A 26887-nucleotide genomic window follows, 5' to 3' on the forward strand; every position below is an offset into this window, starting at 1 on the left:
GGGTGGGCTGTGTCCCAGCACAGGCACTGGCAACTGTCTTACAAGCATCTAAGAATATGATCTTCTCCGGGAAAGAACAGTGAAATGTGAAGATCATCCTGAAGGCACTGCACACCCACATGAAGGACCCATTGGTGAGACATTAATTGTGGGATATAGGCACAAGAGAATGAATAAAGTGTCATGGGACACAGGGAAGAGAGGCCCAGGCCTCCTTGGGGGTTGGTTAATATATCCCAGAGAAGGTAACAGCTTCCCTAGGCACAGAAGGAAAGGCCGAGAAAAGCTGAGAGAGAAAAGCTGAGGGGGTCTACAGGGGCAAAATGATTGGCACGGTGCTATAGAAAAAAAGTGTCTCTGACACTGTCAGGAAGCATGTACTTAGCACATGGCAGGTCTTTAAAAGGCAAATGCCAGCAAACAGTCCCTAGGAGCTTCTCATGTCCTAGAGACTGCCTGAAGTGATATATATATATACTCTCATTCACTTCTCACCAGGATCCTTTGGAGGAAATATTATTGACACTATTTTACAGATGGGAAAACTGAGGCTCATAGAGGTTAAGTAACTTGTGTGAAGTCGTATAAAGTCACTTATGCAAAGTCCCTGTAAGGCTTAGGCCCATGAAGTTTGGCTCCAAAAGACATGACCTGGACCACCATGCCACACTACCTCTAAAGAAAAGGTCCAAGGACAAGGGCCTTCCCTGAGTGGTTGCGTGGGTGCATCCTCTTGGCACCCAAGGCGTCTGGGGTTGTCTTGAAGCAGGAGACAAATAAGATCTCAAACAAAGCCACTCAGACACAGAGTAGGAGAAAAGGGCAACTTTAATCTGTCAACGTCTCAGCAAGGGACTAACATCTCCTTGAGAGCCCTGAATAAAGCTTTGTCTCTATTTTTATATTGCTTCTTCTCTATAAGGCAATTTTTCACTGGAAATGAGCATGAAGCAAAGTTACAGAAGCAGAGCAGGGGTTAAGGGGGTGAACAGTGATCAAGGGAGGAGGAGAGCGGGGAGTTTTGGCGGAACTTTGCGAGTCCGTTATGCTCTGCTGTCATTACATTATAGATGCATCTGTACATAGCGGGGGTCATAACCATCAATTTCCTCAGGCAGCTTGGCTATTCAGTTAACCCACAGTGGCCCAGTTTCACCCCAGGAAGTGCTTTCCTCTTTTATTCCCCCCTTTGAAGCTCTGTTGAAAAGCCTTACTCTTTATATCAGCTCTCCTCCTTGCATTCCAGCTGACCAACATCCATGTTTACATAGTCGTCCATAGACTGATATCCCTTACCCCACAAAATGCGGCGGGTTATTTTCTGGTCTATGGTAGTTTCTATCATAGACTTCAAGACCCGCCTTGCCACTGGTAACAGACAAAGGATAATCAAGCAGATCCCCACAATAGCAATGAATCCTCCCACCATGGCTTTAAAGCCACCGGAAGTTGAAAACCCTCCTCCAAACGTTTCTCCCGGATTCCATCCTTTCCAGGTCTGGACTGATACACGGGATAACTCCTGCATCCTATTAGTGATTTCTTTTATCACCCGTCCTTGATCATCAATCTGAAGGCAACAACTGGTAAAATTGAACTTCCCGCAAACTCCTCCTTCTTTAGCTAGTAGGTAATCCAGTGCTAATCTACTTTGATATACTGCATTTTGACTTTGTTGGTTAGCTAAGAGATTCAGCATGAGAGCAGTTTCGTTGGTTGTGATTTCTAGCACAGCTTGTAGTCTAATTATTCTATTTAACATGTAAGTGGGAGTTCGATATCCCCACACCCCATCTTCAGACCAAGTGGCTGGGCCATAGTACTGGATTATTCTCTCTGGTGGCCATTCATCATCTTTCCAATTACCTGTGGGTATATTCCTTTTCTCATGGAAGTGAGCATATACAGGGCAGCCTAACAATTCCCCTTGGTGTAAGGGCAGGAGGAAGAAGGATGGTTTGATAGTGCCCAAGATGCAGCTTCCTGCCCAGTTTGCTGGGAGCTGAGCATAGGCTCTATTCCCACATATCCAATATAGCCCCTTGGGAGCTGACCAATGGATGGAGGCATTTACATTTTTCCATCCAGGCCTCAAGCCCGGGAACTGGGCTAAGGGGTTGACTTCAGTTTCTTTTCCCCACCATTCTGTTCTTCCTTTGGCCTCATTATAGAATCTCTGTCCCAAGCAAGTCAGTTCTCCTACCTGGTCCTGGAATTGTTCTCCTTTTCGAGTGAGGCATCGTCTCCCAATGATGTTAGTCTTTAGGACCCATGGGTTGCTTCCCTTTATAGATGGCTGTATGCCTCTTCTCCTACCATTTATTTTTAATTTGAGGGCTTCCTGATCAGCTGGATCCCATTCTCTGGCTTCCCAGGGCCAGTGGTCTCCCACCAACGTTCCCCCACACACATAGCATGAAGTGATATTCAGGGAATATGCTATGTTCTCTACTAGCCCCATGAAGAGGTTTTGGGTCACAGGGGTGATTTGTGGCAGAGGTTGCACCATTTCCTTATAAGAGGAATGGAAAACTTGGAGACTAGAGGTGGCTGGGACGTAAGTATGTCTTCTGATGTGAACCACCGTCCCTGGGTCAAGACCTTGACCGTCTATCCGAAGCCCAAAAGCTTTGCCTTCTTCCCATTCTGGGTCCTGAGGGTCTAGAATATTAAGAGTGACTGGATTGCATGTCCCAAGGGTGCACGAGGGTGGAGGCTTTAATCGTTTTAGGGAGGATCCTATTTGCCAGGTGGCCTGTTCTACACATGACCAGTATACACAGCCAAACTCACCTATGCCACTGCACCAATCCCCTTTCCAGGGACACATATATTTTTCACGACTGCTGTAGTCTCTTTCCCATTCTAGGCCTCCACACCCTACAAGGGGAAATTTAGTTTCCCCTCCTGTAGGGGGATATAGCTTATTTGCCTCGTCAGCAGAATTAATGGCCGCACAGGCATCAAAATATAGGGTTACTGTGTCTCCAGGCTTTACCCTTATAGTTCTGTTTATCAAGGGTCCAAGCAATTTGCCCCTCTCTCCCCACCTTATTCCCCATGGAGACACAGCCCGAAGTTCAAACTCCCATGTGGTTCCCATTTCCGGATTGAAGCAGAGAGGTAGGGCACCGTTCTTAGGCTTACAGATCTTATAAACAGTTAGGTTATGGGTACAGGTCCCAATAATTTCTCCAATACAATTATAGTAAGTGTGAAAGAGCAGAACAGTCCTGACAGAGTTTCCTGTTCGAGTGACATGCAGGCAGGGGTCACAATTATTAGTTGTCTCTATGGGCACTGCTTCTGCATATGTCGCTCTTGGTATGTAAAAGATGAGGGTCCCTAGTACAGACAGCTGATACCAGCAAAACATCTCACTCACAAAAGGAAAATGAGAACTAGCTGACACCTTTTGTCTCATTTCAAATTAACTATAGCAGGTTTATCAAGGGCTATGGTAAAGAATAAGGTTAGAGATCCAAGTGCAGTTAGAAACTAGGGGTGACAGTTCATTACAAACAGTTCAAAGAAAGGCATCCTCCCAAGAACGGGGTCCTCAGGCTTCCGCCGTACGTAGACTAGTCAGCCTCCGGTGTGACTAGAGCAGGGCTGTTGTCTCTTGGTGACGTTCACCAGGTCTCAGTCTTCGTCCTGCGTTCCGATGAGGGTCTCCTGCGGCCTGATGAGGGTCTCCTCTGGGTCAGGATGACTTCCTGGAGCAGCTTTACTCTCGAGTTGCCGACCTTTTCGCCCGACTGTGGTGAATCCACGTGGGGATTCCCTCCACTCAGACTGCCGTGGGGGTAGTCAAAATGACTGTTAGTGGCCCTTCCACTACAGCTTGAGACTTTCCTGATGCCAATCTTTACCCACATTGAGTCTCTGGGACAGAAGAAGTGTAAGAGGCTAACAGTGTTAATCAGGGCTCTCTCTAATGTCCAAGCAGTTATCTTTTGGAAGACCTTTCCCAGCTCAGTTCATTGTTTTTCTAGGGAAAATTCCCCCACTATTCTTACTGGGTGAGCCACTCCTGTTAGGATGGGAGGAGGCCTGGTGTACAAAATCTTATAAGAGGAACAGCCTTTGTTCCTATGAAGGCTGCATCGTGTCTAGAGGTCCACGATGAGCAAGGCTTGGACCCACGTGAGTCCTGTCTTTTGGCAAAGTTCTCCTAGCCCCATCTTTAGGGTCCCATTCATTCTCTCTACTTTTCCCAAGTGTTGGAGCCAATAGGCCACATGCAGACTCCAATTAATTCCCTATGAATGCACCACCCCTTGGACTGCTGATACCAGGAAGGCAGGTCCAATGTCAGACCCCTCACTCAAAGAGACCATAACAGGGAATGATCTCCTGTAGCAGCCATTGTGTCACTTCTTGGGCCTTTTCAGTACAGCAAGGGAAAGCTTCTACCCAGTTGGAATAGTTGCAAACCATGACCAGGAGGTAGCAGAAACCTCCACATTTAGGCAGTTCTGTGAAATCAACTTGAATATCTTCAAATGGTGGTGACTCCATTTTTTGGACCCCTACCAGGGTCCCCAGGCCAACTTTGGGGTTGTGCTAGGTACAGTAACACAGCACTAAATGATCTGTTTTCTCAGGGCAATTATCCAGGGGATGATGAAATACTGGTCAAGCAAAATTTCTAGTTGCTTGCTTCCTAAGTGTGAAATGAGCCATCTGTACCAGCCAGGGCCCCAGATGGGAATGCACCAGCACTTGACCATCTGGGAGCCTATACCACCCATCCAGTCCCTTAGTTCCTCCTTCTTGTTCCATCCATTGAACCTCTTCTGCCATATACACTGGTTTCTCATATGGCTCCCAGGGAACTGTGGCAAGCAGTACAATGTCTGGTCTCATACTGGTGGCCTTGGCCTCATGGTCAGCCTTGTTGCCCAATGACTGATTTCCCTTTCTGGTGCCCTTTGCAATGGACAACAGCAACTTCCTTGGGAACCCAAAATGCCTGCAAGAGTTGAAGAGTATCTTGGGGGTATCTTGTTTTCCCCCTGCCATGAGAGGACTCTTTCCTTATATAGGCCCTCACGTTCATTTCCAGTTAGGAAGGCACTTAGTATTGGTGTAGATATTTAGTATTTTTCCTTTTCCTAACTCCAGTGCTTGGGTTAGAGTGATTAATTCTGCCTCCTCTGCCAAAGTTCCCTGTGGCAATGGTTAGGATTCTACCACCTCTGTGAGGGTGACAACCATGTAGCCAGCCCGCCTCTCTCTTCCTCATCTACATGGCTGCTCTCATCCACAAAAAACTCTAAATTGGGCTGCTGAAGGGGCTGGTCACATAAGTCCAGTTGGCTGGAATAGACCTGTTCTATGGCCTCTTCACAGTCATATAAGGGTCCTTCATGTTGGGAGAGAGGGTGGTTTGGTTCAAGTTATAGGAAACTTCCACTCTCATGGGAGAGTTCCCACAAAGCGAACTCTGATATTGGGTCAGGTGAAAACTGGTGAGCCAGTGTCAGCCTTTAGCAGTCATAAGCATGACCACTGCATATGGAACTCACACTCAAAAATCTTGGCCTAGGGTCAGCTTGTCAGCCTCCTTGGTCAGGAAAGCAGTTGCAGCGAGAGCCCTCAAGCAAGGAGGCCAACCCTGTGCTACCCCATCCAGCTGTTTTGAAAACAGGCCAAGGGTCTGATGGCCATCTTTTTCTACTTGGTCAAATAGAGGGTGAAAGGCTTGCTCAGGTCAGGGAAGCCTAACGCTCGCACCTCTTGAGGTTTCTCCTTTAGGGCTTGAAGGCAGTTTGCTATTCTTTTTCCCAATTCAAAGGTTCTTTGTCTCCCCACTTTTCTATCTTCATAGAAGGGTTTTGCCACAATAGCATAATTGGGGATCCATATTCTGCAGAAGCCTGAGGATCTCAAGAACTCCCACAATTGTCTCAGAATCTTAGGCTCAGGCATGTTTTATATAAGTGCCTTCAGGCAGCCCCCAATCTCCTCTCCCTTGCTTAGATGAAATCCCAGGTATTTGACCTCCATGCAGCACATTGGTGCTTTTTTCCAAGATACCTTATCTCCCTTCCAGCACAGGTGTCCAAGCAGCTCCTCTGTGCCTTTCTTGCATCCTTTCTGGGTTTTATCTCTTCACAGGAGGTCATCAACATACTATGACCATTTGCATCCCAGAGTCTGTGCAGAGAACAAATGGAGGTATCATGCTGAGGATTCCCCAGAAACGGTCAGGGAGTTCTTAAAATCTTGTGGCAGCTGAGTCCAGGTGAGTTGGCCATGTTGTCCAATGCTGGCTGATCCCCACTGAAAAGTGAAGAGAGGCTGGCTCTCTCGGGCCAAACATATGCAGAAGAGGGCATCTTTCAAATCTAGCCATATAAAAACACTCTACTGAAGCTGGTAACAGTCCTTGTAGAGTGTAAGGATTTGGAAGGATAGGGTGCGTGGTCACTATGGCCCCATTGGTCTCTTGGAGATCCTGGACCAGGCAACAGTCTCCAGTGTCTGCCTTCCTGACTGGAAGGGGAGGTGTATTCCAGGGTGACTGGCAAGGAACAAGGATCCCATAGGTTTGCAGTCTCTGTAAGTGTGGGTGAATTCTCTGCTGGACTTTCTGAGAGAGCAGGTATTGATGGTGAGCAACCGGCATGGCATTCAGCTTGAGTTCTACCTTGACTGGGGGCTACCTTAACTGGGGGCTGATCTATGGCCAGGCCAGATGGGTTTTCTTCCACCCAGACTTGAGACCATTGTCCAGGCAACTCCACGTCTCCTTCAGGGGCCTTTTGGACCAGCCTATCCTAAAGCTTCTATTCTTCCTCTGAGGGACAGTCAGGGTCAAGATCAGCCATAGTAGCAGCAGTTCAAGATGGATTTCTCTGTCTCTGAAGTCAATTTTTGCCCTTAACTTGGCCAACAAATCTCTCCTTAACAGGGGAACTAGGCAATCTGGCATGTACAAGAACTGATGCATCACTTGGTGGCCTCCTATCTAATACACCCATGGCTAGCAAAAAGCTTGGGCTTTAGATGGCCCCATGGCTCCTTTGATAACAACAGTCCATTGTCTTAGGGGCCTGTCAGGAGATGTCACAACTGAATAGTCTGCCCCTGTGTCTATCATGAATTTTATTGGCTATCTCCCACCTTCACATAGTCCATGGGCCCTGTGGGGGATTAGGAACCCAGTCCCTCTTGGTCCTCAAAGAGAAAGGACTTTCACTTCTACTGTGAAAGCAGAGCCAGTTGCCTCTGGGTCCTCAGCTCACTCAGCCATTTTTCTCTTTAGCTTTGGGTATTCATGTTTGTAATGGTCCTTTTCCTTGCAGTAGGTGCACTGGTCCTTCTCCAGGGGTAGACATGGCTTGTGGGTAGAGTTCCATTCATTCTTTTGGTTTCCTTTACATGTGCCTATAGTCTCTGTTGGTCTGCCTGCCAGGGCTGTAGCAATGAGGTCAGCCTTATTGTTCAGCCTCTCTGCATTCTTCCACATCTCAGCTGACAAATACCTCATTGGAGACTTCTAGAAGTTGGGCCATATTCACACCTGCAAATCTTTCCAGCTTTTAGCACTTCTGATGAATATCTCCAGCACTCTGCCTCACAAAGGCCATGTTGCTCATCATTTCTGGTTTTCGGGGGCCTCTGAGTCAAAGGGTGTGTAGATGCAGTACACCTCACAGAGTCAACCTAGGAACACGCTTGGACTCTCATCTGGTCTCTGGAGGGTCTCTCTGACCTTAGCAATACTGGTCACCTTCTGGCCTCTATGTTGTAGTCCTTATAACAGGGCAGTGCAGTAGTCCATCAGCTGTTTCATCTCTTCAGGGACACTGGGATCCCAGTGAAGGGTGTCTGGGAGGGCATTTTCTTCCAGCCACTTAGTAGCAATGGCCAGAACATGCCGGTGCTCCTTGGTGCTGAAGAGAGTAATCAGAAGCTGGTAGCAGTCAGGTCAAGTGGGGTTGTGAGTCTGGAACATGGGCTGCAGCAAGTCAATAAGTGCTTGTGGTCTCTCAGTGTACGAAGGAGTGTGGTTTTTCCAATTCAGTAAGTCAGTAGTGATGAAAGTCTGATGAATGAAGGTGGGCTGCCCTGGGGCCCTGGAACCATCTGCATTGTTGGAAGCTCCCTAGATACTTCTCAGAGAGGGAGCTGGAGTCCCAATTCAGGGGAGCTACAGTAGAAGATGTCCCCATTATGGCTGGAGTAGTGGCCAAGCCTAATGATGGGAACTTGGGGCCAAATCACGAGCCCAACCAGGTGTGAGGTGCAGTGGAGACACAGGACATCCCAGAGGATAAGATTCTGGAACTTCCTGGCAGGACAGGTCATGGTCTGGTGGCAGGGCAGCCGTGGGGCTGGATGCCAGGGGTGCTGAAAATATCTTGCTCCAGCCTCAGGCTAGTGTTCCCTGGGTATAAAACAGTGACTGCTCTAGAAGGGAGTCCTGCAAGTCACCTAAGAGAATAGGTAGTGTTCCTCTGAGGGGCTATTTGAGTGGGCCACAGCAGCAACCAGAATGTGGGAAAGGGGTTCCCTCAGTGCGGGAAGGGATACACACAAATAACTAATTGCAACCATGAATCCACATAGGGAACTGATCTGGGTATCTGGGATCTCCTGCAACAACTTGCCAAACTCTCTGGACCAGAGCCCTTTCCAATGTGCCCTGGGCCAGCCACCCAACCTGATGGCCATTCTACCTCACAGAGGGTCCAGAGTTTCCCAGGAGTGGGTTTCTACCCAGTCTCCATTCAATCCCTTTTTAAAATTTTTTATCATAACTCCTAATAGAATGGACTTGCTCTGACTCCCTCCCAGAGCTCCCACCACCCACAAATAAAGATAATAGAAAAAGACATCAATCACTTTGTCCTTCACCGGCCAGTCTCCTCAAAGAGATTTTTCAGGTCCCTCTTCGCACTGGCAGGCCAGGGATCCTGGCTATCACCGCAGTGCTGCCCTAAGCCATATGAGGATGGCCCTGGAACCACAGCTCAGGACTCCAGTTCAGGGTGCAATGTCTATCTCATTCACACCCTTTCATGCACACACACATTCCACAGGACTTTCACACACCAGCAGCAGCCTAAAGTGCTCTGGTTTCACTTCATTCCATCAGAAGCTGGTCAGGGAATGCGAGAGGATGATGAGTCCTCTCTGGAGATTCTTCTCAGATCTCCTTCCAAGCTGGAGATCCTGTTTCAGATCCCCTTCTAAGTTGGGGCCCCTGTTCTCACCACAGTTCAGACGTCTGCCAAATGCCATTTGGTCCTCTCTGTGTAAGCCCTCCTCGGACAGCCAGCAGAGGCCCTCAGCAGGAGTTCACCATCAGGCCAGGCGAGCTCCCTGCTCTGTCCATCCGTAGAGGAGGCAATCTGCCATGGGTGGTTGTGTCAGATCCCAGTGTTCCCAGTCAGGGAACCAAATGAAACAGGAGGCAAATGGGATCCCAAACAAAGCCACTCAGACACAGAGTAGGAGAAAAGGGCAACTTTAATCTGTCAACGTCTCAGCAAGGGACTAACATCTCCTTGAGAGCCCTGGGCAAAGCTTTGTCTCTACTTTTATATTATTTCTTCTCTATGAGGCAATTTTTCATTGGAAATCAGTGCAAAGCCATGTTACAGAACAGAGCAGTTATTAAGGGGGTGAACAGTGATCACAGGAGGAAGAGAGCATGGAGCGTAGGGAGTTCTGATGGAACTTTCCAAGTCTGATATGCTCCACTGACATTACATTATAGATGCACCTGTACATAGCTGGGGTTAACCATCAATTTCCTCAGGGGGCTTAGCTATGCAGTTAACCCGTGTTTGCCCAGTTTTACCCCAAGAGATGGTTTCCTCTCTCCGTCTGCATTGTAAGTGTCATTGTGATCTTTTACAGTGATTTATTCACAGCAGGTTGCCACCCTGGTTTTCCTTTTATGGTAGTGGCATAAAGTTGCCTTCTGGGACAGATCCATTAGAGTAAAATCAAACCAGTTAAAGGAAAATATTAAGCAACTCAGACAAGTGACCCACAAACAGGACACAGAATCGGCCAAGGAGGGCTAAGGATGGCGGAAGTGGGAAAGCAAGCACCAAGTGATGTGAACTCTGTCCAGGGCAGAGCCTGGCTGAAGTGCAGGGCTGTGTGGTGGACTCCAGGGCAGCAGAGATGAGAGGGAAAGCACCAATCAGAGGTGGGGGAGGGAATGAAATGGGAGAGGTTCCCTGGGCTTATGGCCATAGAAGTAAAAAGAACAGGTCGGAACACTAAGACATTTAAGGGGCAAAATTAAGAGGGCTTGACCTCGGGAAGTAAAAAAGGAAAGCATCTGACTATACCAAAACACTCAGGTTTCAGAAAACTGAATGACTGGTGTATCAACCATGATACAAACCCAGGAGAAGAACTGGGTTTGCCAGAGGCAGATAAGGCATTCATTACAGACACAGGGAGTCAGGATCCCCAGGACCCACAAGTTGGGTTGGAAAAGAACTATGCCTAACCAGAAAGACAGATGTAATGAGCACAGAGGGAGCCTGAGGCCAGGAGAAGAAAGGGAGCCTCAGGGGAACTTGTAGGGTTAAGGAAGCAAAAAAGGACAGGAGGGAAAGGCAAGTGCTGAAGAGGAGGTGACAGGCAGGTCACCTGCTATACAGAGCCTGCACTTCCCGAGCACTGAAGAAATCCCTAACCTACCTGCCTGTGCCCTTCTTACAATGCACAGCGTCCTTGGGAAACTACCAGCCGAGCAGCTTTGTTCACGCAGTCAGCGGTTCTGCTCAGCACTCCCTGGCCTCAGTGGAGGGAGCTACATCATGGTCAGGGCAAAGGGAGCCAGCTCACAAGGTTACGGACTGCTTCAGAATCAAGCACGAAGGCAAGAGCCACACAGGCACAGAACAGCAGCATCTTCTGTGGGTTCGTCTTAACCTGGATGGTGAGGGCATGAGTGCTCATTTTCTGATTCGCTCAGTTTGGGTGTATGACATTTATCACAATAAAACATCATTTTTAAGTAGTAATAAGTATGTTTTTTCACTTTCTTTAGGAAACAGAGATAGAGGCATTAAACCTGTTGAGACTTCCATGGTGAACATGTCAGACTGACCACGTGGATTTATGTCACTTCTTCCAAAGCCCTTTAAATATTAGAGGGAGCCGGGCGTGGTGACACACGCCTGTAATCTCAGCACTCGGGAGGCTGAAGCAGGAGGATCACTGCGAGTTTGAGACCAGTGAGCTCAAGGCCAGCCTGAACTGCATAGCGAGACCCTGTCTCAAAAAGGCAAAAATAAATAAATAAATAAATAAATAAATAAATAAATAAATAAATATTAGAGGGAAATGGGAACTGACAGGACATTGTAGTAGAAGAGGAAAACTCAGCCTATGGAAGATTATAGGTGCTTAAAAGACGGGCAACAGAAAAAAGATGGTAACTGCCCTGGCACAGGGTGGAAGCTGCAGCCCACATGCCCACACAGAAGGAGGCAGCTGAAAAGAGGATGCTCCAGGCCTCTACAGTGAGACACGGGATGAGGGCTCGGAGAGGGAGGGATCATACTTAAGATGCTGAGCCTTTGGACCCTCCCCAATACTTCTCCACTAGTCAGGTGATGTCCCCAACTCCCACCACTGTGAGAAACTGAACAGTCTGTGAGAAAAGGTAACACCCGGTTCCTCTAAGGAAAAGCACAGCTTGCTTATTGACTGCCACCCACTACATGGGTGACCCCAGGCAGCAAGCCAGCCCACTCACTCAAAGCTCCAAATCTGGGCTGGGGATTTAGCTCAGCGGCAAAGCGGCTTCCTGGCAAGCGCAAGGTCGTGAGTTCGGTTCCCGGTACCAGAGAAAAACCAAAAAAAAAAAAAAAAAAAGCTCCAAATCTACTTCCTAGCACCTCATTCTTGGGTACAGAAAGAAAGAAAAGAAAGGCTAGATGTTTAAGAGAGAAGAGGTAATACACATAAACAACCTGAAGGAAACAGACCATGAAGGAACCAATGGAAATTTTAAAAAACATTATAACTAATATCCTCAGAGAAACAAGATTTTGTGTTCTTGACACAAGAGAGAATGTTATAAAAACAGAATGGTCAGGTTACATGAAAGAGATCTTAGAATCAGAAATGTGATTGGAAGACTAAGTTGAGGAAGTTTCCCCAAAAGTAGAACAAAAGATGAAGATATAGGAAAATGAAAATATCAGAGGATCCAATGTCTGACCATAAAAGTTTCAGAAAGAGGTAACAGACAAAAGGAAGGAGAGCTGCAATATGAAACATTCAAAGTTGGCCTCCAGATGAGCCACATATCTGAATATTGACTCCCTTGTACGGTCCCTATAGACTCAATTCTGACCAACAGAATGGAGCAAAAATAACATTATTTAACTTCCTTGGCTATATCACAGAAATTCTCGCAGATTCCACTGGATCTCTAGGAACATTTGCTCAAGGGAAAACAAGCCAGCATTTAAAAGTCCGAGATCAGCGTTGTGTGGCTTGCCACATGGAAAGACATGTCCAGCAAACTCCCAGGTTCCACATTTCACAGCCCCTGCAGTGATAGACACTATCTTGGACATCTCAAGCCTAGCAGATTCCATGAGGAGAAGAACCTGGGAACCAAGATAGAGCCAAGGCCCTCAATATATGACCAGAGTGGAATATACCAGCCATCTCCAGCCATCTGAACCACCCAAGATGCAGTCCCAGACATTGTGAAAGCAGAGACAAGCATCCCCCTTCAGTGTTTGCTGGCTGAATTCCTAAATTTCAGAATTTGAGCACAATGAAATGGTGATTGTTTCACCATAGCAGAAGAAAATTATCAGAAAAACAGTACATGAACATGTCCCAAGACAGAAGAAGGCCCTGAGTCTCTCAATCCAAGTACCTAGCACCATGAATGACAAGACATCCACTCCAAACATACAGCACTTTCAGAATACATCGGCAAATGAAAACCCCTTGACAACTCCAGAGAACAAACATAAACACACACCATACAAAAAAGAATGAGAATCTGCTTATCAGCAGACTTTTCCACAGCAGCTCTAAAATCCAGGATGCAATGATGTAATAACCTTCAATCAGTCTAAAATTTTACACCCTGCCATACTATCAGCAACTGGTTTGGGAGTAAAATAAAGATATTCTAAAATATGTAAGAGCTCAAAAAAATTTATACCCTTTTGCATCCTTTGTTGGCAGGCTACTGTTAAAAAGCAAACATCCATTACAGGATGGAAAGCTCTGGAGGTGAGATCTCCTGGTAGAAAGAATGAAATGGACACAATATCTAATACATGCAAGCTTAGGGGAGACTATTAGAAGAATTATGATAGTATAAATTAAAATAATGAAAAATAAAGGTAGGTACATAGAAAATCATGCTATGTTGAAAACCTGGAAACATGAGTTAATCATTAACTCCAGAGAAAATGGAAAGTTATATAAGAAAGGAAACATAATTATAGCACACTCCACGATTGAACAATAAACAATATTTACACAGTCATGGTAAGTAAACACTGACTATTGAAGTGAACCAAAAAATGGTGGAAGGATATACTGCACTAAGGCTCCCATGTCTTGGCTGAATTCCTGGTAAACCCAAGGAGAGGAGGAGATCCACACTTACAGGGGTGTGTTAAACCACTCATGCTAAGGAGCCTCCCAACAGCACCTGTAAGCACCAGGAGCCTCCTGTAAGCACCAGGAGTCACACTATCATAAGGCTGACCAGTCTCCCTGCTAAGCAATCACTCCACTCCACCTAATACTCTGTCGCTCAACTCTTACTTGTTCTCAATAAGTTATCACTCAGTGATATACTGGATTAAGGGCCTTCATCATCCATTCAAAATAAGTAACAATGTCAGTGCAGACAGATGAAAGCATTTCAAGGTAGACATGTCTGGTGCAGTCAGTTGATAATGTTATTCCCTATCTGTGAAAGTTTCGAGCTCAGCAGATGCCTGAAAGACAAATGCTTGGAGCGCTTTACTGATACTGAGACAAGACACGTAGCCTACTCTCATTCTTGCTTGTAACTACGTACATCATTTGAAGATGAATGTCAAGGGCAAAAGCTTCCACTTACGGCCAAACAGCTGGGCACAGGTGACTCGTCCCACAAGAACCAGGCCTGCAGGCCCATCTCAGCAACATGCCCTAAGCCACCACAGGAGAGTCAAAATCCAAAGAATCAAACTTCTGCCTTCTCTCAGTGCTGGCCTCTTTCTCAAGGATATTAGGAAAGGAAGGATAAGATAATCATGAGAGGTCAGGCACTGTGATGCACACCTGTAATAATCTAAGCACTCCGAGAGGCTGAGGCAGGAGGATCACAAGTTGGAGCCTCACCCAGGCAATTTAGCAACTTAGTGAAACTCTGTTCCAAATTTTTTGAAAAGTGCTGGGTGTGGTGGCACACACCTGTAATCCCAGCACTCAAGAGGCTGAGGCAGGAGGATCGTAGCAAGTTTGAGACCAGCCTGGGCTACAAAGTGAGCTCAAGGACAGCTTGAAATGCATAGCAAGACCCTGTCTCAAAGAAACAAAAAAAAAAACACACACAACAACAAAAAAAAAATTTTTAGTTTGTGGACTTTTTTTCTTTTTTTTTTTTTTTTTTTTTTTTTTTTTTTTTTGGTACTGGGAATTGAACGCAGGACCTTGTGCTTGCCAGGCAGCCGCTTGTGCCACTGAGCAACACCCCCAGCAAAAACAGAAAAATTTTAAGTTTTAAAAGGTTGTGGATGTAGCTCAGTGTGAAGGCCCTGGGTTCAGTCCCCAGTACACAAAAAAATAAAAAGGTTAGCGTGATAGGCATAGAGGAAGCTGAGCATAACTTCTGTGCTACTCCATGGCTGGACAGTTCAGCAAAAGAACGTGGCAGGTGGGAGCACTAGTGAAGGAGCATGATTTCCAGGTGATGAGCAGAATCCCACTTCCCTGGCCAGGCCCACCTCCTGACCAAGAAGGACCACAGCCCCTGCCTCGCCCTTTGGCTGGTCTATCACGTCCATCCCAAGCACTGGCTGCCTGACCCTGAACTGACTGGCAAATGAATGAACAGGCAGAAAGCTTGCAGATCCTAAGAGCTAGAGGATGACGGGAGTCTTTCCTCCAGTGTAGCTGACTTATTTCCCGTTGCTGCTTTGGCTGACCTCAATTCTCTGCTCAAGTGTTTGAGAGCGAGTTCACCCACTTCTCATGCAGTTTGATCTGCTGCTAAACTCACACCATTCCTCATCATAGACTCCTCCTCTGGATTATACATGGTAGAGATATCGTCATCATCACTGCACCAGGTAATATTGACTTAACACTATACTAAACTCTTTACATAAATTACTCCATCTAATACTTCAACAACCTTATGAGATAGATACAGAATTGTTATCCCATTTTATAGATAAAGAAACTGAGGCTCAGAGAGGTTAAGTGACTTACAGAAGATCCCACAGCAAGTAAGTGGCAGAGGTAAGAGTCCAAGGGAGCTTGAGGTCAAGCTCTGGAAGGCTCCCCTCTGTCCTGGTCTGCTGAGACTCTGGGATCACCAATGCCTTGACAAACCTGAGGTCCCAAAGCAATGCTGCTTGGAGAACAACTGAGATGAGCAAAACAATTTTTTTTAAGAGAAAGTTATTCTGTCATTGCCCAAATGCCCACAAAAATCCTTTCAAATACAAACAACCCATTCTTGGACTGTTTCAAAGGACACCTCTGGGTAAGAAACTATCATTCTATTTCTGATTTTTACATTTTCCCTATAAATATTAACGCATACTCATTGGAGGGGAAAATTCAAGGACTCCAGAGGCATCCGATGAAGTGGCCTGGGTGCACACGGGACAGTGCCACATCTGCCTTCTGTTCTTCTGAAGCAACGTATCAAACCAGAGCACGAGGCCCCGGGGAGCAGACCCACACCTGCCACAGGGAATCAGCGCTGAGAAAAAGCTGGCATTCTGCCTTCCTGCTGAATCCTTTCCAGCTGCCCTGGTCACTTAAGTGACAAGATGATGCATCAACATCAATAATGCTGAGAGGATCTGTCCGTGGACACGGCATTATTCTCCCTGGAGGGCCTGAAGCTGGCCTGAGCAAGCAGCTGGAGCCGCTGAGGACTCAGGATCCTGCCCAGGGCCTGTCTTCCCCTCCCAGATCCACTCCCTGCCCCAGTTTGAAAGACCAAAGGATGAGAGGAAGAGGCTGCTACTGGGCCAGTCCGGAAATCTTCCAAGTCAATGGGCACCACTTGAGCCCTCCTGGACACAGAACATAGAGCAATTGGTGGTGCAAGAGGAGCGCCCAAAGGGGAAGAACCAAAGCCTGCTGGAGAAGCCTGGTCACAGCTTAAAGACTCAGTGGGGACCTCACTTGCCTTTCCTGGCCTCCAACATGCTCCAGCCCCTGTATGACACCTGCCTCCTGTGGAAATTTGGTGACTGAACTGAAGAGCTCGGCTTCTCTGGGAGTCAGCACTCCATGAGACACCGTGACACGGACCTTCCATACGTGTCCACTGGCACAGCAGGCAGTAACCACTCTGAGGGCAAGGACTGCCTGATTCACCTTCATAAATCCCTCAGCATCCAAGGCAGCATTCCTACCTAACAGTCCCCCAAAAACTGTCTGTCCATACACAGATTTCACATGTGTACAGTGTCCCTTGTCCATAGGAATCTTCAAGGGGCTCATGCCAAGGCCCCTCCTCCCGGATGTACCAAAATCTGCAGATACTTGAGCCCTTCGTATAAAACAGCAGTTTGGGCTGGGGATGTAGCTCAGTCACAGAACATGTGCTTAGCATGTGTGAGGCCCTGGATTCAACCCCTGGCACCAAAAAAGAAAGCATAGTATCTGCATATAACCTACCCGCATCTTCCACATATGTTAAATCATCCCTAGTTCACTTATAATGCCAAATATAATGTAAATACCATGTAAATAGTTATTATATTGTTTAAGAAATAATGAGAAAGAAAAAGTCTAAATGCAGCCAGTGCAGCTTGGTTTCAAATGTTTTCAGTCTGTGATTGGTTAAATCCAAGGATGCAAGACCTGCAGATAAGAGTATCAAGGGCGTAACGATTTGTAGTGACTACATTTATGAGCACTTTCTCCACCAACTAGTTTTGTGAGGATGACCAGGAGAAGAAGCAGCATTGGCAAAGGCCAAATGGTGCTAAATGAGCAGCTAGTCTGTGGAAGAACTAGACCTTGAACTCACAAACTGTAACTCTAAGACTTGTGTGCAGGTAGTGAACAGGTGGCTGAAGGAAGCAAAAAATGAATGGAAGGATGGCTACAGCCCCTCTGATCTTCCCTTCCTTTGTACTCATTTGGCCCCACAGCAAGGCATGGAATTCACTAAATTTAGCGTTTTGGCTGGGGATTTAGCTCAGCGGCACAAGGCCTGCCTGGCAAGCACAAGGTCGTGAGTTCGATTCCCGGTACAGGGGAAAAAAAAAAAAAAAACTAAATAAATAAATAAATAAATTTTGTGTTTTCTGCTCCATCAGGGTGCTGTCAAGTAAAAGTGGTCTCTACTTGCAATGTAAACTAGAAGCTTCCAGGAATCCCGTACCCTTAAGCGCCCACATACACCTGCAGGGGTCCTGAACAACCAGCTCCTCACTGGCTGAGCAAAGGACACATCCACCCTGCCTGGAGAGAACAGCGTAAGCAGGGATGACATGGGACAGGAACTCACAGTCCACCTGAGCCAGAGGCACACCCACTGGCCCATCCCATTCTTGCTGTTGCTCAATGACTGCCTGAAGTCATCCTCACAAAACTACTTGGTGGAGAAAGTGCTCTCTGTTCTCTGGACCAGAGAGGAAGCAGACAGCAGAGAGAAAGGGCCATCCTTCCAGCTGAGTCACAGCCTTCAAGGCCTGGCTGGTGAGGCCCCGGGCCACACAGCAGCCATCCCAGGATTCTACGCCAACTGCCGCACTGCTAGCGCCAGAAGAAGGCAACATCTTTATCCTGCCCTAAGCTATAGATGATGGAATAGATAAATAAGACTTTTGAAATTCGTTTTGTTTTCTCAACTTACAGAATGGAGGGGCAAAAAAGGAAAAGAAAACCAGAGCAGAGGACAAAAAAGGAAAGAAGATAGAGAATTTGGATAAGGCAAGCGGACGAAGAGACAACTATTTTGGAAGCTTTCAGATCGAAGCTCCCCATCAAGGCCAAAATCTATCAGTGAAAAGGCTGCCCAGCTGGAGAAGGCCCAGCAGAAAGGCCAGTGGGCAGAGGGCTGGCCAGGTCTTTGTAGCTCCTTCTGGAATCTGGCTGGAAGTGTCAAGAAGAGAGGAAAGCCCTCAGTGCTCCCTGGGCATCCCCTGGAGAGAGCTGCGGAGAGAACGTGCTGTGCAGGGCTCGGAAAAAGTCCCTCAGCTGCCTGTTCGGCCCTCGACTGCTCTCTGTCCAGTTGAGACTCCAACTCATAATAAGGCTGTAAGACCCTCACCCAAGGGCCCTTTTCTCCAGCTCCCAGCCCTGCCCATATGGTCTCTCAGTCTCAAAACCTTGACATAAAGTAGTAAACAGAAGATAAAGGGCTGAGGGTATGGCTCCGTGGTAGGATGCCTGTTTAGCATGCCTCGCTGCCTGGATTCAATCCCCAGCACTGGAAAAAAAATGGACAAGATACAGATGATAATTATGGGCTGCTCCAATGCCTACCCACACCTTAATATGCCCCTGTGCCAAGTAACCTACAGCCTTCCTCAGAAGACAGCTGCCCAAAACTTCCGCTTACCTCATCTCCTCAAGACCAAGCTAGCCACCGGGGACATGACATGAACAGCTCATGCCAGAGCCCCCGCTTCCCTCACTCAAGGCCTTAGAACACTGCTAAGTCCTCACGATGTAATTAATCTCTCCACCACAGGGTCACTGTCACTCCGTTATCTCCTCTCACCTGGACAGAGGCAACTACAACCTAACCCATCTCCATCCCTTGCACCTCTTCAATCCATCCTCCAGGAGGGAGACCAGTGACAAGTTTAAAATGAAAAGCTGATCACACCCACTAGATGGCCATAATAAAAAACATACAGAAAAACAAAATAACAAGTGTTGAGAAGGATGGTGAAATAGTGGAACACTCGTATGCGGTTGTGGGGATGTAAAATGGTGCGGCCCCTTTGGAAAACAATTTGGCGGCACCTCAAAAAGTTGAACACAGAGTTACCATGTGACCTAGCGATTCTACTCCAAAAGTACTGAAAACAGGTGTTCAAACAAAAATGTGTACACAAATGTTCATAGCAACACTATTCACAATAGCCAAAAGACAGAAACAACTCAGATGTCCACAAATGAGAGAATGAATCAACAAAATGTGGTAGAGCCACACAACGGGGCACTATTAGCATTAAAAAAGAATAAAGTACTGACACATGCTATGACATGGGTGAGTCTTGAAAATGTTACACTAAGTCAAAGAAGTCAGACACACAAAAAAAGCACATATAACATGACTCCATTTACAATGAAATGCCCAGAACAGGCAAATCCACAGGGAGGGAAGGTAGGTAGGTGGCTTCTAGGGGCAGGAGGGAGAAGCGGTGGAGAGTGACGAGGGGAAGGTGAAGGACAAAAGATGCTGGTGGGGTTCAGACCAAGAGAAATTGCCAGGGACCGATCTGAGTGGAAGGAGAGAGCTCAAGCCAAGGAGAAGGACCAGAGAGGACGCAAAGCCCTCCAGGTAAGAGGAGCGCGGAGGTGGGGCCCATCCTGGTATATGCAACAAGCAGAGAGGGGAAGGGCAGGCAAAGCCAGAGTCTGGGCCAGGAGCAGTGTCTATCTGACTACGCCCTTTCTACTGAGATGATTATTAGAAGCTGGGCACCAACCAGCACCAGCCTCTGAGCTCAGTGTGTTACATGTACCATCTGACTGATCCTCACAACCACTGTGTAAAGAGGGCACTATTGTTCCCCATCAAACAGATGGAAAAACTGAGGCCCAGAGAGACAGAGCCTTGTCCAAGGTCACCCAGCTACCGAATGGCTAAGTGGAATCTGCACCACTGCCTGTTGCCTGAGTCCACATGGAGGAAGGGCACACAAAGGCCCCAGCAGAAGCTCATCACCAAAGACCACTCTGCCTCCTCCCTGCCAGCCCAGAGCTGTCTGCCTCCCCTTGCCGGCTCCCTTCCTGGCACAGACTCCTGCACGTTTGCTTACTTAGGCTGTTGAACGGGCAGGAACCAGCCTGGTGCTCAATGAGCCAGTGAGAGGACCACCTGCTACATGTCCCTCTGGGTGTCCCTGCCCTGGCAATGGAGCTTTCACGCCACTGAATCAGCTGAAGGAGAGAAAGAGCCCTCCCACCACCACTCACACTCACCCTCTCTCAAGGAGGCACTCCCAACCCTAGGACGACTCCCCGTTTTTCCACCTCCAGCTCAGGCCTCTTCACTGAGCTTCCAAAGTTGCTGCCACCTGGACACTCCCTGCTTGGGATCGCTGAGACACCTCCAATCCAGCACGTCTTATAGTGACCTCATCATTTCCTCTATCCTGTTCCTCTTCTCAGGTTCTCTCTCTCATTTAAAAGGCATGAAGCATTCCTTCTTCTTGCCTCATCGCGGACATCCAGCCCCTTCCCCCTCAGGGAGTGTCCGCAGGCCAGCAGCACGTGCATCACTTGGGATAGACTCCAGTCTCCCCGACCCCAGCACCCACCTATGTGTGCATTTCAGTGAGATGCCCAGGGGACTTGTGTGCATGGGAAAGCTTAAGAAGCACAGTTCTAATGACCGCCTACATTTCTGTGAGGCCCACCAACGGACCTCCATCCTCCCTACACCGTCATCTCCAAGCTGCTGACATCTTCCTAGCCCATCTGCATAATCCTACTCTTGTCCCATTCAAAAAAAAAAACTCCCCCAGGAGCTTGAGTGACCTTTCAAAATGTCAATATGATCAGGAGTCCCCAGCATAAGGCCTTGAAGTGGCTTCCTGTTACCCTCACTTTGAAGACCAAATGTTTTACTTTCAATCACTGCATTCTTAGTGAGCCTCTTCTACATGCCAGGCACTGTTCTAGGCATGGAGCAAAAACAGTGAACAAAACAGACAAAATCCCAGGTGTCGTGGAGCTTATATTCTACAGGGAAAAAGTGATAATAAATATCTAATCAGGCATGTCAAGTAATAAGGTTTCTGAGGTATGTCAAGTGGTGATACATTTATAAAGAAAAAGAAAGCAGAGAAAACTTGCAAATTTAAATAGAGTGGTCACAGAAGACCTTAGTAAGGTAACATTTGAGCAAAATCCTGAAGGAAATGAGGGAGAAAGCCATGAAGATATGTAGGGGAAGAGTGCCGCAAAGATGCAAAGGGGCTGAGGTAAGAACCTTTATTGATCAAGGAAGAGCAATGAGGCCAGTGTGAGGCGTACAGTGCATATGAATAAAGAGCAGGCGCTGATGTTGGTCACGGCGGAGCACACCTGTAATCCCAGCACTCAGAAAGCCAAGACAGAAGGATCACCGTGAATTCGAGGCCACTGAGTTCAAAGCCACCCTGAACTACATTGCAAGAAGATGCCCAGGGGCATCTGTCTCAAATGCAAACAAACAGGGCTGGGGATTTAGCTCAGTGGCACAGTGCCTGCCTGGCAAGCACAAGGTCGTGAGTTCAATTCCCGGTACCGGGGGAAAAAAAAAAAAAAAAAAATTTTTAAATGAAAAGCAAACAAACAAACAAAAAAGCTAAAAAACAAGAACAGGACTTGAGGGCAGAGGGCTCCAGCGGGCGGATCACACAAAGCCCACGACCATGGTAAGAATTTTGGCTCTTACTAAGGGGGAACATGGAAGGGAAGGTTATAAGCAGAGCAGAGATGCCATTTGACCTGTGATCTTAAAGGATCATTCTGGCTTAGTCACTGAAATAGACTGTATGGGGGCAAGGAGTGGCTGCAGGGAGGCTGGCTAAAAGGCCACCTCCATAGCTAGGTGAAGCCGATGCTGAACAACAGTGGAATTGGTGGGACGTGGTACGAAGGTACAGTCAATAGAATTTGGTGACCGATTGGATGTGGGGAATAACAGCAATACTGAGGAGTCAAAGAATGCTGACCTAAGCAACTGAGATGAGGAAGGCACAAGCAGGAAGAGGTAGGGAGGCCAGGATGGAGACCAGGAATTCCACCTTGGACATGTTCTGCGTGGGAGCCTATTAGACATCCCACTGGAGAGCGACAAGAGAAACGAGGAGACTGACAGGACTTGCCAGGAAGTTGGGGAGACCAGCAAGGCCAGCTGTCCCAGCAAATGAAGAAAGGCTTTCAATAAGAGGGAGCAGGAAGTTGCGTCGGATGCACCCAGCTGTGGGCAGAAGGCAACCACTGGTTTAGCAACAGGAGAAGCAGGTGCAATAGTGGGAAGCAAAGCTAGGCTGTCACAAAGATCTGGTGGGAAGGAGAGAAGGGAGAGCTACAGCTGGGCACAGGGCTGCAGCGGGGCTAGGAGGTCCTGCGTTTTCAGTGGGTGCCACCAGCGTGCACTATCTCATCCCTGCTAGAGTCAAGTCTTCAGCATGGGACCACAAAGCTGGCTCAGGTTCTGTCGACCCAATCCTGGCTTTCCTTTCTTCCTCTGACTACGCCACCTCTCTCCCCTTCCCTTCATGATCATTCTTATGCAAGTACAACGAATACTTCCTCAAAATAAGAGCGCAAGCCCCTCTGAGGCTTCCAATTTGTCCGTGTAGGGCCACAGGCAAGGATGTTAGGATCTTCTCTCTCCCCAGGAAAAGATTAGCTTTCCCCAGATAGGAGCTATGAATTTTTCTGAAATTTCAACCATTCCTCCCTTTGAGTCACGAATGTTTTTGGTCTTCCAGGGTCTCAATTTAAATGCAAATGTCCAGTTAGCCAGAGGGGAACAGAGCTTGGCTGCTGTGCCCACTATTGGCCACTGTATTTATCACAGGTTTCCCAAATCCAGGGAGGCCTGCAAGGGGTTGGTTGCAGGACCTCTACCACCACCACTGAGTAACACCAAAAGATCTGAGGATGTGCGCATCCCTGATATAAAATGGCGTAACATTTGCATATAACCTACACATCCTCATGCATACTTTAAGGAACTCACCTACGCTCTTCATTTCATCTTCAGAATACAGTTCTTTTTATTATCCACATTTACAAATGGCTCAAAGGCTCCCACACTCGGTGTCTCCTCAGTTTCTTATGTTTGGTCTATTGATTTTTTAATTTTCTTTTAATTATGATAAAACATACACAACATAAAATTTACCATCTTAATTATTTTGAAGTATACAATTCAATGTCATCAACTACACTCAAAATGTTGTATGAACATCACTATTATCTAACTCCAGAACTTTTCATCACCCTAAAGGAAACTGCTCTGTTGATTTCTACACAAGCAATGCATTTGTCTGTTTCAAAAGTCAAAGAGAGGGCTGGGGATTTAGCTCAGCGGCACAGCGCCTGCCTGGCAAGTGTGAGGTCATGAGTTCGATTCCTGGTACCAGAAAAAAAACAACAACAACAAAGAAAACCAAACCAAAAGTCAAAGAGAGCCAGAGGTAGTGGCTCACACCTATAATCCCAGGACTTGGGTGGCTGAGGCAGGAGGAATGTCATGAGTTCAAGGCCAGCCTGCACCACATTGAAAGACAAAAGTCAAAGATTAACAGTTCAAATCCGGAGCTTGTACAAGGAAGGAAATTATAAAAGTCACAGCAGAAATTAGTGAAATGGAGATTTTAAAAAATAATACAAAGAATCAATGAATTGAAGACCTGGTTCTTTGAAAGAATAAATAAAACAGACAAACTCTTAGCCAATCTTGCCAAAAAAAAAGACACAAATACATGCAGTTAGAAATGAAAGAGGTGAAATCACAACAGACACCTCCAAAATCCAGAAAATTAGTAGCAACTACTTCACAAATCTATATGCCAAAAAATTGGAGAATTCAGAAGAAATGGAGAGAGTTCTAGATACATATGAATTACCAAAAAGACTAAAAACCTTAAACAATCCAATAACAGGCAATGAAACTGAACCAGTGTTAAGGTTGCATCTAGATATCCACCCCCATGCCTCAAGTGGTCATAGGTGGGGAGTTTCAAAGATGGCTGGATTAAGGTATGTGAATGTGGATTAAGGGTGTGATCCTGGGATTAAAGTTATATGATTACTAAATTGGTCCATGCACTAGTTTAGCATCGTTCTGAGTGTAGGTGGCACCATCCAAAAAGCTGAGCAGGATAAAAAGAAGAGTCAGATTTGCAGCTACTGTGGCTTCTGCTGTTGTACTGCTGCTGCTTACTGCTTGTTGCCTGCTGCCTTGTACCTGCCCTGCCATGCCATGGACTGTTTCTCCTCTTCAATGCCTCTCTGCTATGCCACCCTGCCTAGGAGCCAGCTGACTATGGACTAAAACTTCTACAAACTGTGAGCTGAAATAAACCTTTGTTCCTTCAACTTGTGGGTTTGGGGTATTTTGTCTCAGCAATAAGAAAAGTAACTAAGACAAGCAGTAATAATAATAATAATTTTTTAAAACCTACCAACTAAGAAAAGCTCAGGATCTGATGGATTCATGGCCAAATTCTACAAGAACTTCAAGGAAGCTCTAACACCAGTGCTCCTCAAACTCTTAATGAAATCTAGAGGGGAGGAATACTTCCAAAATCATTCTCAGAAGCTCACATTATCCTGGTTCCCAAAACAGACAAAGATCTACCCAAAAAAGAGAGCTATACACCACTCTCTCTGATGAACATAGATGCAAAAATCCTTAATAAGATATTGACAAACAGAATGCAACAAATCATCACAAAGATCATACACCATGACCAACCAAGTAGGCTTCATCCCAGGGATGTAAGAATGGTTCAACATACACAAATCAATAAATGTAATTCATTATGTAAACAGAAGCAAGGACAAAAATCACATTATCATCTCAGTAGATGCAGAAAAGCCCTTTGACAAAATCCAACATCTATTCATGAAAAAAACCTTGAGGAAAATAGGTATAAAAGAATCTTAATTTAATAAAAGTCATTTAGAACCAACCTCTTGCCAACATCATATTAAATGGGGGGCAGGGGATTGAAAGCTTTCCCTCTAAAAACAGGAACAAGATAAGCATGTCCACTGCCACCATTCCTGTTCAACATAGTCCTTGAAACATTAGCCAAAGCAATCAGGAAAGGGAAATAAATAAAAGGGATACATATAGGAAAGGACAAAGTCAAAGTATCATTATTTGCAGATGACATGATCCTCCACTTACAAGACCCAAAATTTTCCACCAAAAGACTCCTAGAGTTAATAACCAAGTTAAGCAATGTAGCAAGATACAAAACAAACAAAGATCACTAGAGTATATTCTATATACTAATAATGAACTCACTGAGAAAGAAATCAGAAAAACAATACTATTAATGAAACATTAAGACAAATTAAATACTTAGGAATCAGAAAATGCAAAGTTATCCCCTATTCCTGAATAGGCAGAACAAATATAATCAAAATGGCTATACTCCCCAAACTGATATACAGATTTAATGCAATCTCAATCAAAATATCAACAGTATTTCTCACAGATCTAGAGAAAGCAACCCTAAAATTCATATGGAGCCAGAAGAGACTGAGAATAGATTGCTACGCAATCCTGCGTAGCAAAACTGGGATTGTGACATCACAATCCCAGACTTGAAGTTATATTATAAAGCTATGGCAATTAAATGGCACAGTACTGGCACAAAACAGGCATATGGATCAATGGAACAGAATACAGAAGCAGAAACAACACCAGGCACATTCAACTATTTGATCTTTGACAAGGGGGCCAAAAAAAAAATACACTAGAAGAAAGACAGCCACTTTCATAAATGGTACTGGTAAAATTGCATATCACATGGAGAAGATTGAGTCTAGGCCCATCTATCTCACCATGTACTAAACTAAAATCAAAGCGGATCCATGATCTAGATGTTAAAACAGAAACACTTAATCTGTTGGAAAATAAAATAAGTAAAACCCTTCAACATGTAAGCAAAGACTTTCTGAACAGAAATCCCAGTGGCATAAGAAATAACACTGAGAATCAACAAATGGGGTCATATCAAATTAAAAAGCTTCTGCATAGCAAAGGAAACAACCAATAGCATGAAGAGACAACATATACAAAAGGAATAAATTTTACCAGCTATTCTTTGGACAGAGGATTGACATCTAGAATATATAAAGAATTCAAAAACATTAGACTCCTCAAAATAAAAGACCCAGGCAAAAAATGGGCAACCAAATGATAGACACTTCTCAAAAGCAGTACAATTGTCCAACAAACACATGAAAAAAAGGTTCACCATCATTGGCCACTAGAGAAATACAAATTAAAGTTACACTGAGATATGCTCTTACCCCAGAAAGAATGGCTATCATAAAAAAATGTTAGAATAACAAATGCTGGTGAAGATGTGGGGAAAAGGAATCCTTTTTTACATCATTGGTGGGGGTATAAACTAGTGCAACCATCATGGAAAAATCGGTATGCAGATTCTTCAAAAAACTAAAAATAGAAACTCCATTTGACCCAGCTATTCATCTTCTAAGTATCTTTCCAAAATCATAATATCACAGGGATACGTGCATACCCATGTTTATAGCAGCACAATTTATAATAGCTACATTTTGGAAACAGCATATATGTCCACCCATAGATTAAATGAATAAGGAAATGCATTATTTATATACACTGGAGCACTATTCTGCCATAAAGAAACTTTAGACACTTGCAGGTAAAGATAAACTTGAGGCATCTGTAGCTAAATAGATGCAACTTAAGAACATAATGTTAAGTGCAGTATGTCAGACAACC

At 45.9% G+C, this 26887-nt stretch overlaps 1 protein-coding gene across 10 annotated transcripts in view; it reads right to left on the bottom strand.

The window, feature by feature from the left end:
- The window catches only part of Rap1gap2 (RAP1 GTPase activating protein 2), a 241080-nt gene that overhangs the window by 125797 nt on the left and 88396 nt on the right, over positions 1 to 26887 (bottom strand). For 2 of the 10 annotated variants that reach the window (XM_005402561.1, XM_013503476.1), the window contains exon 3: positions 811 to 3795. The exons of the other annotated variants lie outside the window; for them this stretch is intronic. In XM_005402561.1, coding sequence (XP_005402618.1) covers positions 1223 to 3424 — 2202 coding nt within the window. In that variant the 5' untranslated portion in view covers positions 3425 to 3795 and the 3' untranslated portion in view covers positions 811 to 1222. Of the gene's footprint in view, positions 1 to 810; positions 3796 to 26887 lie in introns of those variants that run through there. 10 annotated transcript variants of the gene reach the window in all.

Source organism: Chinchilla lanigera, unplaced genomic scaffold (genome assembly GCF_000276665.1).
Source record: "Chinchilla lanigera isolate Chin_1 unplaced genomic scaffold, ChiLan1.0 scaffold00080, whole genome shotgun sequence".
NCBI lineage: Eukaryota > Metazoa > Chordata > Mammalia > Rodentia > Chinchillidae > Chinchilla > Chinchilla lanigera.